Raw genomic sequence first — 17,198 nt, forward strand, 5'->3', positions numbered from 1 at the left:
CAAGTCACTTGGCCAGCACAGATTTAAAAGATGAGAACATAGACTCCAGCACTTGATGGGAGGAAATCACTTGTGGCCATGTTTTATCTACCATAGTGTTTTCTCTCTGGCCATGATTATTAGCATCTCTCCCATACTCCCTTCCAGGACTCTCAAAGTAATGTTCCCACATGGCATCCAGTCGGAAGTCCACAAGCTCACGATATGCATCGGTTCTGTATGCACTCTAGGCTTCCTGGTGCGGGGCTTCAGTAGCAGCTCTTCTTGATTGAGAGACTCGTGAACTAAAAAGACAAATTATCTACCCCTACACACCCTGTACATAGTGATGAGATAGGAACAAGTTAACCACAATACATGCTTGTATTCAACAAGGGAGAGTGAGAGGAGGCACTCGCAGTCACTCATCCAGTGAAATCCAGCTAGGCAGGTGTTCTAACACACCTTTTTCTGTTTTTCAGACAGATCTCTGCTTTGGGCATGTAGGCTTATGTGGAAAAACACCTTCAAAATTTTTAGTAATACTCTACTTTTGTGTGACTAACAGGGTCTACGCAGTCAGTTCAGTTCAGTCACGTATCTGACTGTTTGCAACCCCATGAAGCACAGCATGCCAGGCCTTCCTGTCCATCACCAACTCCCAGAGTCCACCCAAACCCATGTCTTTTGAGTCGGTGATACCATCCAACCATCTCATCCTCCGTCATCCCCTTCTCCTCCTGCCCTCAGTCTTTCCCAGCATCAGGGTCTTTTCAAATGAGTTAGCTCTTCACATCAGGTGGCCAAAATATTGGAGTTTCAGCTTCAACATCAGTCTTTCCAGTGAACACCCAGGACTGATCTCCTTTAGGATGGACTGGTTGGATCTCCTTGCAGTCCAAGGGACTCTCAAGAGTCTTCTCCAACACCACAGTTAAAAACCATCATTTCTTCGCACTCAGCTTTCTTTATAGTCCAACTCTCACATCCATACATGACCTCTGGAAAAACCATAGCCTTGACTAGATGGACCTTTGTTGACAAAGTAACATCTGTTCTTTTGAATATGCTGTCTAGGTTGGTCATAACTTTCCTTCCAAGGAGTAAGTGTCTTTTAATTTCATGGCTGCAGTCACGATCTGCAGTGATTTTGGAGCCCAGAAAAATTAAGTCACCCACTGTTTCCACTATTTCCCCCATCTATTTGCCATGATGTGATGGGACTGGATGCCATGATGTTAGTTTTCTGAATGTTGAGCTTTAAGCCAACTTTTTAACTCTCCTCTTTCACTTTTAAGAGGCTCTTTAGTTCTTCTTCACTTTCTGCCATAAGGGTGGTATCATCTGCATATCTGAGGTTATTGATATTTCTCCCGGCAATCTTGATTCCAGCTTGTGCTTCTTCCAGTCCAGCGTTTCTCATGATGTACTCTGCATAGAAGTTAAATAAGCAGGGTGACAATATACAGCCTTGATGTACTCCTTTTCCAATTTGGAACCAGTCTGTTGTTCCATGTCCAGTTCTAACTGTTGCTTCCTGACCTGCATACTGGTTTCTCAAGAGGCAGGTCAGGTGGTCTGGTATTCCCATCTCTTTCAGAATTTTCCACAGTTTATTGTGATCCACACAGTCAAAGGCTTTGGCATTGTCAATAAAGCAGAAATAGATGTTTTTCTGGAACTCTTTTGCTTTTTCGATGATTCAGCAGATGTTGGCAATTTGATCCCTGGTTCCTCTGCCTTTTCTGAGACCAGCTTGAACATCTGGAAGTTGACGGTTCACGTATTGCTGAAGCCTGGCTTGGAGAATTTTGAGCATTAGTTTACTAGCGTGTGAGATGAGTGCAATCTCTGGGCCTACTAGGTACCACCTTAAGTCTTTCTGGGGTTGTGACATAATACTCTTAGTATTATAGCCACTTAATAACCCATTTTTGATGAGAGGAGAGAGGGAGAGGGAATTGGGAGCTCGTTGGGCAGACTATAGCCTAGGCGAAATCCTGTTGCCATTGATCTGTTTGTGGGCAGCACACAAGCTAAGAAGAGTTTTGGCATTTCTAAAGCACTGTTAAAAGAAACAAAAATATGGGACACAGGCCATATATGACTTACAAAGCCTAAAATGTTTACATTTTGGCCCTTTACAAAAGAAGTTAGCAATTTCTGGTCTAAATCAAGAAAAACTATTTTTTTTTCAAAACACAGTATTTGACATCAGTAGGGGAAACAGTACATGTAATTATCCTGAGACATCAAAAACATTTAACAGAATTCATCTATTCCTGACAAAAACTCTAAAAATAAATTAAGAATAGAGAGTTTCATCTAAAAAGAGTAGAAAAAAGAAAAAGAATTTATATTTCTTTTTATTAAGGTATAGTAGGACTTCCCTGGTGGCCCAGATGGTAAAGAGCCTGCCTGCAATGCAGGAGACCTGGGTTCATTCCCTGGGTCAGGAAAATCCCCTGGAGAAGGGAATGGCAACCCACTCCAGTATTCTTGCCTGGAGAATCCCATGGCCAGAGGAGCCTGGTGGGCTACTAGTACAGTATTACTAGTAGCAAAAAGTCTTTGCTACTTTCAACATGGAGTAGCAAAGAGTTGGACAGGACTGAGCAAGTTTCACATAGTTGATTTACAATGTTGTGTTAATTTCTGCTGTACAGCAAAATGATTTGGTGAATATTCTTTTTCATATTCTTTCCCACTTTGGCTTATCACAGGATATTGAATATAGTTCCCTGTGCTATACACTAGAACCTTGTTGTTTATCCATTCTGTGTATAATAAGTTTTAACCTGCTAACCCCAAACTCCCAATCTATCCCTTCCTCATCCCCCCAACCTCCTTGGCAACCACAAGTCTGTTCTCTATGTCTGTGGGTCTGTTATGTTTTGTAGATAGGTTCATCTGTGTCCTATTTTAGATTCTCCATGGAAGTGATTATTATATGGTATTTGTCTTTATCTGTCTTACTTCACTTAGTATGATAATCTCTTGGTCCATCCATGTTGCTACAAATGGCATTATTTCTCTTTTTTTTGGCAGAGTAACATTCCATTGTATTTATGTACCACATGTTCTATATCCGTTCATCTGTCAGTAGACATTTAGGTTGTTTCCATGTCTTGGCTATTGTGAATAGTGCTCATATGAACATAGGAGCACACATATCTTTTTGAATTATAGTTTCATCTGGGTATATGCCCAGGGGTGGGATTGCTGGATCACATGGCAACTCTATTTTTAGGGTTTTGGAGGAACCTCTGTAGTGTTTTCCATAGTGGCTGCACCAATTTACACTCCCACCAACAGTGTAGGAGCATTTTCTCTACCTTCTCGCTAGCGTTTATTTGTAGACTTTTAAAATCATGGCCATTCTAACCAGTGTGAGGTGGTACGTCACTGTAGTTTTGATTTGCAGTTCTCTGATAATTAATGATGATGAACATCTTTTCATGTGCCTACTGGCCATCTGTATATCTTCTTTGGGAAAATGTCTGTTTTGGTCTTCTTCCACTTTTCAACTGGGTGTTTTTCGTTGTTATCAAGTTGTATGAGCTGTTTGTATGAAAAAATCGAAATAATTTTTTATAAGCTGTGCAATAGAACCAGCATAAGAATAACTTTATTACTATTCTGTTTGATATCATGTTTTAGAAACATGCAATAATAAAGTGGAATATGAAAATAGTGACAGCTAAATGTGAGAAAGATGGAGAAATAAAAGTTAATTTTTAAACTGATGTGTACAGAAAAATCCAAAAGATCATCCAGAAAACTGTTCAACAGAATTATAGAATATAAGACAAACATATTGTTTCCTTTAGCTAAAGCTATACAACTAGAACATTTTAAAAAGATTCTGTTTACAGTAGTAATGAAGAAATGTTCACATATGTGTGTATAGATACACATTTAAGAAATCATTATAAAATTCTGATAGAAGAAATGAAGGACTTAACCAAATAGCACGTATATTTCTGCTATGTCTGGAACATTAAATTCAGCATGTTAAAATTGAAAGTAATGCCATTAATATAAATTAAAATAACTTCAGTCCAAATTCCTTAACATGTCATCCTGAGATCCTTGAACCCCACTGATCTGGTGCCCATATGCCTGCAGCTTTCTAAACGTCACCTCTAATTTGGGATCTCAGCTTTTCCTCCCAATAAAATTGCCCTTTCTCTTCCATCCTGCCGTCACTACTTTTGGATGGTTAGGATAGGCAATTAATATAAAATACAATCAAAACAATAGAATTGTGAAAGAGACAGTGCCTGGCACCTGGTAGATACGGAGCATGAGCATGATTCTTACCACCTGGAAGAGAGTGATCTCACTGTTTGTTATTGCAATGGGGAATTAAAAAAATGTGTGACATGGTCATTTTCCAAGCAGAGGGGAGAACATAAAATTGTAAGTATTAGATGAGGAGTAATGTGGTTTCTGTAGATCGGATAGTTTAGGAATAGCCAGGAAATGGCTCTGTTTGGGTCATATATTGCCTAATTTGGCATACTGAGCCTTGAGCTGAGTGGGAAGGAAATAGAGCAGTTCCAGGCCACGTGTCTCAGAAGCCAGGGGCAGGAATGCCAGTCTCACAGCAGTGGTGATTTGCCAGTGTACTGTGCAGGAAGATGCACTGAATTCCAAGGACAGCCTGTCTATAGCACTTCTGCACACACCCTTGAGGTTTTGGCAAGCTCTGTTAGAATGTTATTAGTTCCTCTACTAAAGATAAAGATTCAACTTAGAGGGACTAGGCAGGAATGTACCTGTCCAAAATTGGTTTACTTTTTTTTGCAAGATATGTATCTTTCGCTGGCATCTTAAAAAATGTTGAGATAGGTACCGTTTACAAACTCTGCATACAATCGTTATCTAGACATCTGCTGATTCTGAAGTAAAGCTCATAGAAATGGGGCCCTTTGATACAATCTTTACTTTGCATCCAGAATTCAAAATCATTCAGGCAGGTAATGTTTATGAACATCCAGCTGTGTACTAGGCATTGAGTGGGAAAAAGGGAGGTGATTGCTAAGGACTAGGGCCTGAGCCCTGGAATTCATGCTCTGAGAGAGGCCTGCAAAGTATGTTTGGGAAAATCTCCCATCATATTTAGAGATAAATCCAAACCCCTTCATGTGACCCCCCCTCCCCAAGGCCACCTTGTGTTGGACACTGTCCACCTGGCTGACCTGCAGCCTTTTGTCTCAGTGCCCTCCCCCTTGCTGTGCTCCAGCCACACTCTCCTGCCTGCCATTCTATGAAAAAGTCAAATGCATTTCCACCCTTTGTATCTTTCCTATGAGCTCTTTTCCTCCATGTCTTTGCATGGATTCTTCCTTCTCATTGGTTAAACATCTGCTCAAATGTCCATCCTGACTAGCCTATTCAAATGTTCCTCATTCCATCTTATTTAATTTTCTCCATATCACAGCATTCTGTCTGAAAGTTTCTTATCTGTCACCATTGTTTTCTGTCTCTCCTGCTAGAGTGTCAGCTTTGTAAGGATGCAAGTGTTGTCTTCCTTGTTCACCACTACATCCAGAATGTCTGGCACATAGTAGAGGCTCAATAAATATTTGTTGAATGAATGAAAGAGGAAAATGGGCATTCGGACATTAACCATTCAGCAGACTGGTTGCTATACTAAATCGGGCATGAAACCTTACTTGACCTTGGAACGATTAGAGAAGTCTTCCGCAGAGGAACTAAAACCTGAAGGATGAGTTGGTACTTGGCAGATGGAAGGATGGTGAGAGAATTGTAAGAGCAGTGCATGTGAGGAAGACGTTTGAAGGACCACTGATGTTCAGGAAACCTTAATAGTACATGTAGGTAGGGGTTGGCTGTGGTGGTAGGAGTTAAAACTGGACAAGTCAGTAGGAGTCATGTCATGAAGGGTCTTCCAGGCCTGAGAAGGGATTTAGATTTTGCTTTTGCAGAATTTTAAGCCTTTTCATAACCAGGATGCTAGAAAGTAATAATCTGAATCCTGTCTCTACTTTCTCATTCCCCTTGACTCCTCAGCCTATTTGTAATCTGATTTGCACCCTCATCACTCCATCAGAACTGTGTTTGTTAAGGTCACCAGTGACCCTGTACTTGCTAAGTGCTTTCCTACCATCATCTTACACAATTAAAGATCAACAACTCTTGACCTGATTAACTTTTCTCTCTTTTCTGAACTGCTCCCTTCCCTTGATATTTCTTGTTCTGCTTCTCTTTGGAGAGAGGTAGCGTCTCAGTCTCCTTTGTAGGCTTCTCTTCAGCACCACCATCTGCAGTTCTTTCAGTGTTGTTCAGAACTCCATTCTGGGAAGTCTGCCCCTCTCCTCCTGCATACTCTCCTAGGAAATTTTACCCATGTCCTTGACCTCTATCTTTTTCTTAAGTTCCAGTCATGTATATTCAGCTGTTTACTGAAAAGCTGAGTCCATTTGGAGATCCAACAGACATCTCAAACGTAGTATATCTAAAAAGTGAATCCATCATCTTTTCCCCAAACTAACACCACTGCTAAATGTCCTGTCTTGATGACTGTGTTATCACTCATTACTTAGTGCCCTAAATCAGAAACTTTCAAGTTCTTTTGGATCTTTCTTCCCCTCCCCCTCCCATATGCCCCATAGATAATCAGCTGCAAGTCATTTCATTTCTCCCTTACGGTTTCTCAAATATGTCTCCTCCTTTTCAATTTTATTGTCTGAGGCTTCAGGTAATTACTATCTCTCATCTGTATTACTGTTTCCCTGCCTCTAACACTGATTAGTCCCTTCCCCTCCCCACCAGTTCTGTTGCCTGTATAGTGGCAAATCTGATTATGTCACCCTGACCCACTCTGACCCCCTCCCCACAGATTGACACGAGGAATTTACACTTGATTTGTCATTAATTCCTTGACCACCCATGTCCCAAGTTTGCCAGGTGTAGCACTTCCACACCTCTGATAATGATTGCTCCTTTTTCTGAGCTCCTAAACTGAATGCCTGCGCCACACCTGGGCATGTACACATGCTGCGTGCCTTCTGCTCTTTAACTGTTTTGTGTGTCTGTGTTCTGTGGACCCAATGAGGGGACCTTCTCCAGGGCTTGGACCATATCCCCCAGAAAGGGTAAGACAGTAGACGCTGTGGATGGGCCTAGTGTGCAGTCAGTAAGTATTTATCGGATGACCTTCACTAATGAGTCTGCCTCTCTTACATATACTATTGTATTAATAATGTCCATTTCTCTTTTTGAAAATTGTGTTTTCTGAGTTTTAAATTTAACTGCATGAAGCCTTTTTGTTTTTCTGGTAATTTTTGTTACTGGTTTGCTAATTAATAGGGCTTAACTTTTCATTTGCACCTAGCAAATTTATCTTTTTGTAGGTGAGGAATTCTTACAATGTGCATGGTGGTATAACAGCTACTTTCGGAAAAAGCAGCAAGAATGTGCTAAATACCGTCAAATACTCTTACACTCTTCTGTCCTTGGGAAGGTTTATAAATTGCAAAGTATCACAGCTTTAATTGAATTTAAGATAGGTTAATTTGATTCTTCCTCCTCAAGAAATGGGATTTTTTTTCAACTTAAAGTTAAGGTATTAGGAATAACTGTGTTTCATGACCTCGGAGCATGAAGGATTCTTTTATTTCTAATACAGGCATTGACATGCAGAGAAGAACTCCTTACCCTTCTTCTGTCACTCCTTCCATTGGTATGGAAGATACCTGTTCAAGAAGAAAAGGCAACAGGTATTTTCTTTTCTTTGTCATATCACTTGTGTTATCAAAATTCTACTGGGGAAAAACTTGCATTGAAAGGTTACTTCTGCTGTAATGGTTGATAGCAGCTCAAAATCAAAGCAGTATATATTAGTATGATATTTAATATGAAAAATTCTTTCAGCAAATACATTTTCATTTCTTCTAGTAGTATAAAAATGATAGAGAATTCCTTGAACATAATGATGATTAGAAAATAGATGAAGAAGCAGAACACTTAGCAAAAGGAGTAAATCTGTATGTGCAGCCTAACATTTAAAAATGGAGAGTGTAAAGTTTGGAGAAATTAAAGATTCTCTGCTTATTTTAAAGACTGCTTTCCATTACCAGTACTCTATCAATGACGTTTGCAGTTTAGGTTTTCTAATGCTGCTTTTAAAGGATAAATTTGAAGTAATGTTTTGTGTTAGAACTAGACAGGATTATTACACTTAAGGTCAACATATTTTTAATTTCTGATTCAGAAAAAATATATATATATCATATTAAGTACATGAAACTTAGTTTAAATGTTTCAGTAGAGGGATTAACAGTTTTCCCTCTGGCCATTTCTGGAATATGCATATTGTGAAATGTTTAAGGATCTCTCAGGTTGAAAAAAAAAAATCTCTTGAATTTAATGCCATATATGCATTTTTAATGTATTTTTGATATGGAGCTCTCTTTTAAGGGATTTATCTAAGGTCTTGTAATAATATTATCCTGCTTATTTTGTTGATTCACTGACTCTGCTCTTATTTTCTTCTGAATTTATGAACTCACAAATTGTTAATCACTTAAGAACTCTAATTTGTGTTCTTTTGGTTTAGTTGTCTTCATTGCCTGCATCTTTTGCATATGTGGAATTTGTCAGACTCCTTTTAATCCTCTCTCCCTTAAAGCACAAGTCTTTTATTTAGATTTTTATTTATTCATTCTAAATTATAACTGTACCTTTTGTATTATTGCAAAGGAAAAAGCCCAGTGTCATTATCTTTTTAATTAGTATGGAAAATTTTTCTTTTCTCTAAGATACAGGTCTTGAGTGATGACCACACAGCAGCCCTAGGTTGTAGGCACTGAGGGTGAAACAGCAATATTTGCACCTGTACCAAGTTCCTTGCATAGCACATGCAGTAAATACTGTGAATGAATAACTCTTTTAACCCCAGTCTTGGAGAACATTTGTATCTATTGTATGATTTTGAAATAATTTGGGGAGATCTTAAGGTTATATCAGAGCTATAAACTAAACACTGTTTTGAGGATATAGTATACCTCTGTGTCTTAATTAATGGTGTTATTAGAGGAGATTCGTAAAGTGGTAAGAATAGTTATGCTAAATACCAGCATTGCTTTCCTAACTCTGTTCTCCCTGTTTTCAAAATCAATTTGTGTTCTTTGATTCAGGGCCACTTGGTATTTAATATAAGCAGGATAAGGAAGTGAAGTGATGTGGGGAGGAAGGGGAGTAGAGACATACCAAAAAGCTAAAAGAAGTCGGCCCCATAATAAAAATATACTGAGGACAAACTCCTAAAGTAAAGAAGTAAGAGGATAATCACCTATGCATATTGAGTTTTAAAACATATTAAGGTATTCTAAATTTTCTTTCTTTATGTTGTCAGACTTTAATCTACCATTCTCAGCTGGTATAATCCTGACCAAAGAAAAGAACTCAAGTTCTCAAAGATCTACTCAGGAAAAATTATATTTAGAAGGAAGTGCTCCGGCTGGTCAGGTTTCTGCAAAAGTAAATGTTTTTAGAAAAAGCAGGCGGCAACGTAAAACTACCCATCGTTATTCTGTAAGAGATGCAAGAAAGACACAGCTGTCCACCTCAGATTCAGAAGCCAATTCAGATGACAAAAGTATAGTAATGACTAAATACAGAAGGTCCCATGTGCTACAGCATTTTGTAAAACAGTCTCCTAAAGAAGACCACCTTACAGCTAAGCTTAACCACTTATCAACCAAAGAGCAGACTCCTCCTGACACCATGGCTTTGGAAAATTCCAGAGGAATGATTCCAAGAGAGGAGTCAAACACTGACATTTTAAGTGAGCCAGCTGCCTTGTCTACCATCAGTCACATGAACAATTCTCCATTTGACTTATGTCATGTTTTGTTATCTTTATTAGAGAAAGTTTGTAAGTTTGACATTACCTTGAATCATAATTCTGCTCTCGCAGCCAGTGTAGTGCCCACACTGACTGAATTCCTAGGGGGTTTGGGGGACTGCTGTAATCTCAGTGACAATTTGGAGGGTCAGATGGTTTCTGCAGGTTGGACTGAAGAACCAGTGGCTTTGATTCAACGGATGCTTTTCCGAACAGTACTGCATCTGATGTCAGTAGATATTAGTACGGCAGAGGTGATGCCAGAAAATCTCAGAAAAAATTTAACAGAATTGCTTAGAGCAGCTTTAAAAATTAGAACTTGCCTAGAAAAGCAACCTGACCCTTTTGCCCCAAGACAAAAGAAAACACTACAAGAGGGTCAGGAAGATTTTGTGTTTTCCAAGTATCGTCATAGAGTGCTTCTTTTACCTGAGCTGCTGGAGGGAGTTCTGCAGATCCTGATCTGTTGTCTTCAAAGTGCAGCTTCAAATCCGTTCTTCTTCAGTCAAGCCATGGATCTGGTCCAAGAATTCATTCAGCATCACGGATTTCATTTATTTGAAACAGCAGTTCTTCAAATGGAATGGCTGGTTGTAAGAGATGGGGTTCCTCCGGAGGCCTCAGGACATTTGAAAGCCCTCATCAATAATGTCATGAAAATAATGAGCACTGTCAAAAAAGTGAAGTCAGAGCAGCTGCATCATTCAATGTGTACAAGAAAAAGGCACAGACGTTGCGAATATTCCCACTTCATGCATCACCACAGAGACCTCTCAGGTCTGTTGGTCTCGGCTTTTAAAAACCAGGTTTCCAAGAGCCCATTTGAAGAGACGGCAGATGGAGACGTGTATTACCCTGAGCGGTGCTGTTGCATTGCTGTGTGTTCCCACCAGTGCTTGCGCTTACTGCAGCAGGCTTCCTTGAGCAGCACGTGTGTCCAGATCCTCTCAGGGGTTCAGAACATTGGCATATGCTGTTGTATGGATCCCAAATCTGTGATTGTTCCTCTCCTCCATGCTTTTAAATTGCCGGCACTGAAAAGCTGTCAGCAGCATATACTGAATATTCTTCACAAACTCATTTTGGACCAGTTAGGAGGAGCTGAGATACCACAGAAAACTAAAAAAGCAGCTTGCAACATCTGTACTGTTGACTCAGATCAACTAGCCAAATTAGAGGAGACCCTGCAGGGAAACTCTTACAATGCTGAACCTTCCTCAGGTTTATCTAGTCCATCCTACAGATTTCAAGGCGTCCTGCCCAGCAGTGGATCAGAAGACTTGTTGTGGAAATGGGATGCCTTAGAGGCTTATCAGAATTTTGTTTTCGAAGAGGACAGATTACAGAGTGTACAGATTGCCAATCACATTTGCAGTTTGATCCAGAAAGGCAATGTTGTTGTTCAGTGGAAACTGTATAACTGCATATTTAATCCTGTGCTGCAAAGAGGAGTTGAATTAGCACATCATTGTCAACAGCTTAGCATTACTTCCGCTCAGACTCATGTATGTAGCCATCATAGCCAGTGTTTGCCCCAGGAAGTACTTCAGATTTATTTAAAAACTCTGCCTACCCTGCTTAAATCAAGGTTTGTTATATATGTGTGTAGATATTTTTTCTCATTGTTGAAAAATCATATTCAAAGATGTTTGAATATCTTTATTATTTATTTTTCCTAGAACTTAATTTTCGTTTAACAACGAAAAAAGTTCCCATCCCATGTCAGATTTCTTTTTACATTTATTTATGTGTTTGTTTTACTGGGGTGTTTATAGGGAAGAGGACAGAGCCATTGATTTTAATTTCTCTGAAAAAAAGTAAAGTTTTAAATATATATATATATATATATATGAGAAAAAATGGATAAAATGCAGATACCCAACAGCAGGGGCAAAGTTAAATTAATTAAATTATATTTACTGGATGTAATATTATTAGCCAAAAATAATGTTAGCTAGGATCTATTGGGACATGAGAAAATGCTTATATTATTTTATCAGTAACATACAAAAGGTAAAAAAATATTTATTTACTATGAAAAAGTATACATAGTACATAAAGTGTGTATGTGCATGAAATTATCAAAACAGTGAAATTAATGGAATTATTATTTTCTGAATACCATATTTACATTTATTACCTGTATGTAGAAAAACTAGAAAATACAGGTAAGCAAAATGAAGAAAATTAAGATACTTAGACTCTCACCAGTGAGTTTTGCAGATTTTGTGATTGTCAGCTCTCATACTTAAAAAATAATTTTGTAAATGAAGCTTGCTTCTGATAGGTAGTTGGCCTTTGAAATTAATGCATATACCATTTTTAAAACTTACAGTAAAGTATAACATATCTGTGATCATTATTTTCACAACCATTAAAAAAAAATGCTGACATTCTGACATTGTTTAAATAGAACTGTCTTTGATCTGAAAGTTTTATAACTCTGTGGCATATTTGTGGACAGCCTGGATCTTTGCTGAGCTGATTTATACTAAAATTATTACTCAGATTCCAGTGATCCAGACTTGTGAGTTTTACCTGAGACAGAGCTGAAAAACTTCAGATCTGTAGTTTGGTTCTTTCCCTTGATGACATACAGATTTAAAATAAACAAAAGTCCTGAGTGAACCACCAAGTAGCCAAATGAATGGACCCGCAAAGGCCTCCCTGCTTTCAGAGTGTCCATCTCAAATATGGAGGTGATTGTGGCATGGAGAATTTATACAGAGAAATTTGCCATTTGGGGAAAAATATTCTTCCCTGAATTGCTTCATTTCACTTGAGAGGCATGTAATCTGTTCTTTTCAAATGCTGCTGGAATTATATATGCAGTGTTTGCAGAAGGGTGTAAAAGTAGTTAGAAAGCAACTTGAAATCCTGGTCATATCTAACTAAGGACTTCAGTCAGATAATTGATAAAGTTGAAATAGGTAGTGTTTAGTATATGCAGCAATGACATGTTTTAATAGTGTATGAATGATGTGCCTGTATGTAAATCTTTTGTACTTTTTTTCTCTCACAGGGTAATAAGAGATTTGTTTTTAAGTTGTAATGGAGTAAACCAAATAATTGAATTAAATTACTTAGATGGTATCCGAAATCACTCACTAAAAGCATTTGAAACTCTGATAATCAGCCTAGGGGAACAACAGAAAGATTCTTCAATTCCAGGTATTGACGGGATAGACCTTGAACAGAAGGAGTTGTCATCTTTAAATGTCTCTACTTTGTATAACCAGCAAGCTTATTCAGATTCTCAGAGTCTTAGTAAATTTTATGCCCGGCTCAAAGATGCTTATCCAAAGAAACGGAAGTCTGTGGTGCAGGATGTTCATATCAACACAATTAACCTCTTCCTCTGTGTGGCGTTCTTGTGTGTAAGTAAAGAGGCAGAATCTGACAGAGAATTAGCCAATGATTCAGAGGATACTTCTGGCTATGACAGTACAGCAAGCGAGCCTTTGCAACACATGCTGCCGTGTTTCTCTCTCGAGAGCCTCGTCCTGCCCTCTCCCAAACACATGCACCAAGCAGCTGACATTTGGTCCATGTGTCGTTGGATCTACATGTTAAGTCCCATTTTCCGGAAACAGTTTTATAGGCTTGGTGGTTTCCAAGTATGCCATAAATTAATATTTATGGTAATACAGGAACTGTTCAGAAATCCTGAAGAGGAGCAAGGGAGAAGGGAAGGAGATAGAAACATGGATGAAAATCAAGATTTAAACAGAATTTCTCAACCTGAGATCACTGTGAAAGAAGATTTATTATCTTTGACTGTAAAAAGTGACCCCACACCAGCAGAACTGAGTAGTCTGAAAAAGAGTGCTAACAGTTTAGGTAAATTAGAGTCAGAACATCTTTCTTCCATAAATGTGGGACAAATTCCAGCTGTGGAAGCTGTTCCAGAGGAAACAAAAGTCTTTATGAGTCGAGAAAGCGAAACCTCACTTCAGGGCATACGACTTTTGGAAGCCCTTCTGGCCATTTGTCTTCATGGCACCAGAGCTTGTCAGCAAAAGATGGAGTTGGAGTTACCCAATCAGGTAAGAACTTATCTTTCATCTAACTATTGTGTAATGTAAATTTTTTTTAAGTTGTAATGTAATGCTATTGTCATTTTGTTTTTCCAAAGATTCTGAGTTTTGAGGTGCTCCTGTATGCTTAGCACAGTACCAGGTACTGTGGTGGACACAGAGGAGTACATGACCCTGTTCTTGCCCTCGAGAAGCTTAGGGTTTAGTGTGGAATACAGAACCCATGTGACAAAATTTACCAACCCTAAAAGGCATTAAATACACATTAAATGTCAGATGTCAGATAAGTAATAATGGTAAGTAAGAAGACTCTTGAGAGTCCCTTGGACTGCAAGGAGATCCAACCAGTCCATTCTGAAGGAGATCAGCCCTGGGTGTTCTTTGGAAGGAATGATGCTAAAGCTGAAACTCCAGTACTTTGGCCACCTCATGCGAAGAGTTGACTCATTGGAAAAGACTTTGATGCTGGGAGGGATTGAGGGCAGGAGGAGAAGGGGACGACAGAGGATGAGATGGCTGGATGGCATCACTGACTCAATGGACGTGAGTCTGAGTGAACTCCGGGAGTTGGTGATGGACAGGGAGGCCTGGCGTGCTGCGATTCATGGGGTTGCAAAGAGTCGGACATGACTGAGCGACTGAACTGAAATGTTAGTCGCTCAGTCATGCCCGACTCTTTGTGACCCCATGGACTGCAGCCCACAGGCTCCTCTGTCCATGAGATCTTCCAGACAGGGATACTGGAGTGGATTGCCATTTCCTTCCCCAGCTATTATATTTCAACATCCACACTCGACAGTCTTGGTGTGGTTCTGTTTGGTGCCCTGCCCATATCCCTTGCCAAGCTGATCCACCCGTGCACCATCTGCTGCAGATGTTGGCTGCTAAGGACTCCCATCTGCACCCATCTCTCAAGGTGTGGGGTGCTGAGCCAGTGACTGATGGGTATGGCTCTGGGAGTGGGGACAGTCTCTGTGGTGCAGTTCAGGCTCCCGAGCTTCCCATGGAATTGGGCTGGGGTGACACATTTATTCTGAAACCACATCTTTGCCTGGATTCTTCCCCCAGCATATTCTGCCTTCCTCATGCCTTTACAAATTTCCCCTGAGAACACATCTCAGCCAAAAAGGAATGCTTAGTTTTAGGCCCTGCTTCTAAGGAAATTTCAAATATGGTAGATCCCTTCTTTTCTTCCTGAGAACTAAGTCACTTCAGTCACGTCCAACTCTTTGTGACCCCATGGACTGTATAGCCAACCAGGCTCCTCTGTCCGTGGGATTTTCCAGGCAACAATACCGGAGTGGGTTGCCATTTCCTACTCCATCATATCTTGTCTGTGTGTATCTGTGTGTCCCACTGGACAGAGTTAAGGGAGAAGTCAATTTCCTATCCATCCTTATGGCTTCATCCCTTAACAGAAGAACAAGCAGTGAGAGTTCCATTCCAGGACAGATAGGAAGGAGTAAAGAAGGGAGGAAGGGAAAAGAATTAGAATACAAGTGCTGCTTAGAGTCTTAAGCAATCACTAAGAAAAGGAATTAGTAAAATCTAGAAATGGTTAATGAAAACCTTGAGTTTCAACTAATCATTTTTTCCCTGATACAATTAATTTATGGTACATTCAAATTCAAAAGCAAATAAAATGAGTAAAGCATTGGATGAATTAAAATATTAATTATTCTTAATTGTAACAGGAGGATATTTGTATAAGCACTGGATATTTATATAGTCATTTTAATTTCATATCAACTGCAAATAAATGGACTAGCTTTTACTTAATGTAAATATTAATTTATCATTTGTTTTCTTACTGTTTATTTTTTTCTTTTTTTTTTTTTTTTGGTAAATACCAGGTTTCTTTTATTTTTTCAAGCATTTTTATTACATCTTGTATTCTGCATCTTTCTTTTAGCATAAAACATGTCTTTTCCCATGCTATTAATTTTTTCATACTTATTATTCTAATGGATAAATAATATCTTACTGTCATATTCTTTGCTTTTACCTTAGAACTTGTCTGTGGAAACTATATTGCTTGAAATGAGGGATCATCTTTCCAAGTCAAAGGTGATGGAAACAGAATTAGCAAAGCCTTTAATTGATGCCCTGCTTCGAGTTGCACTGGGGAATCATTCAGCAGATTTTGAGCACGATGATGCTATGACTGAGAAGGTATGAGTAACATACAGTTGTGTTGTTATTGTTGGGGTGTGACTGGCAGAGGCAGAAGTGTGTGGGTTCAGAGTGTGACACTGTGATGTGGTTAGAACATACGGGCCAGGATTTGGTCAGGTGAGTTCAATGGGTTCTGTCTCCATCCTCTGGGATGGATTGTATTTACATCTCATAAAACACAGGAGAGCAGTGTGACATGCTTTTCTTCATCTAATCTGGAAATTTACCGAGAATTGCTTCCAGTAAGATGGAAGTATTATTTGATGTCTCATATATAACTGATAGTGTATTAAATAATAATGCAGGGATAGTGATGACTCAGCTGTCCTCTTTGTCTTATTTGATTCTATAGTGATATGGTTAATATTTACAGAACTCTCTTCTCACTTTAATTTTAAATCATTCAACATAAAAATGACTGGTCCTTGCATAGAAAGAAGTCATAGTTTTTTAGTTGTTCATGTTAACTTCATTTTCTAAAAGAACTATTTTAATTTTTTCCATGGAACAGATATATACATACATAGTTAATTTACCTCTCCTTTCATGTTTCTTTTACCTTTGTTCACCTTTATCTTTGTGCAACTTCTTTTTCGACTTCTTGGTCTAGACATATTGGCATTTTATAATCTGCCATAATAGTTTACATTACTGTTTGTCATATGATGTAAAAACTTACTAAAATAACTACTAATGTCATAATCATATTACTGAATCAATTGGTTAACTGGAAAATGTTAAAATACCTACCTAAAATGTCAGAATACCTATGTAGATTAAAATATCTACCTACCTATTAAAAAAAATTATTCTTCTTTTTAAAATGTTGCAATGATTAAGTACTCTGAGCTTCTTCAAGTGTGTTTTTTTAAGTGAAGATATTATTAGCATTTTTATAAGAAAAGGAAAATTTCATGCCACATGATACTGCACAGGGAGTTAATGCTGGAACTCTGATTTCAGAGGTGCTTATATGTAGACAATCGCATTCTGAAATCTTAAAATCAGTTTCTTTGAAAATTTTTCATGTCTTTAGTTATCTAATTTATGAAACACTTTATAAAAACCTTTGGAAAAATCTTCTGTTTTGCAAATATGTAAATATAATATGTATTTATTTGCATTAAGTT

General features: G+C 38.6%; 1 protein-coding gene across 1 annotated transcript in view; it reads left to right on the forward strand.

Moving 5' to 3' along the window:
- The window catches only part of LYST (lysosomal trafficking regulator), a 134,811-nt gene that overhangs the window by 6,686 nt on the left and 110,927 nt on the right, over positions 1 to 17,198 (forward strand). The window contains exons 2-5 of the mRNA XM_052640484.1: positions 7,637 to 7,727; positions 9,365 to 11,444; positions 12,879 to 13,902; positions 15,904 to 16,065. Of these exons, the coding sequence (XP_052496444.1) occupies positions 7,637 to 7,727; positions 9,365 to 11,444; positions 12,879 to 13,902; positions 15,904 to 16,065 (3,357 nt within the window). The remainder of the gene's footprint in view (positions 1 to 7,636; positions 7,728 to 9,364; positions 11,445 to 12,878; positions 13,903 to 15,903; positions 16,066 to 17,198) is intronic.

This window comes from Budorcas taxicolor, chromosome 5 (genome assembly GCF_023091745.1).
Source record: "Budorcas taxicolor isolate Tak-1 chromosome 5, Takin1.1, whole genome shotgun sequence".
Lineage (NCBI taxonomy): Eukaryota > Metazoa > Chordata > Mammalia > Artiodactyla > Bovidae > Budorcas > Budorcas taxicolor.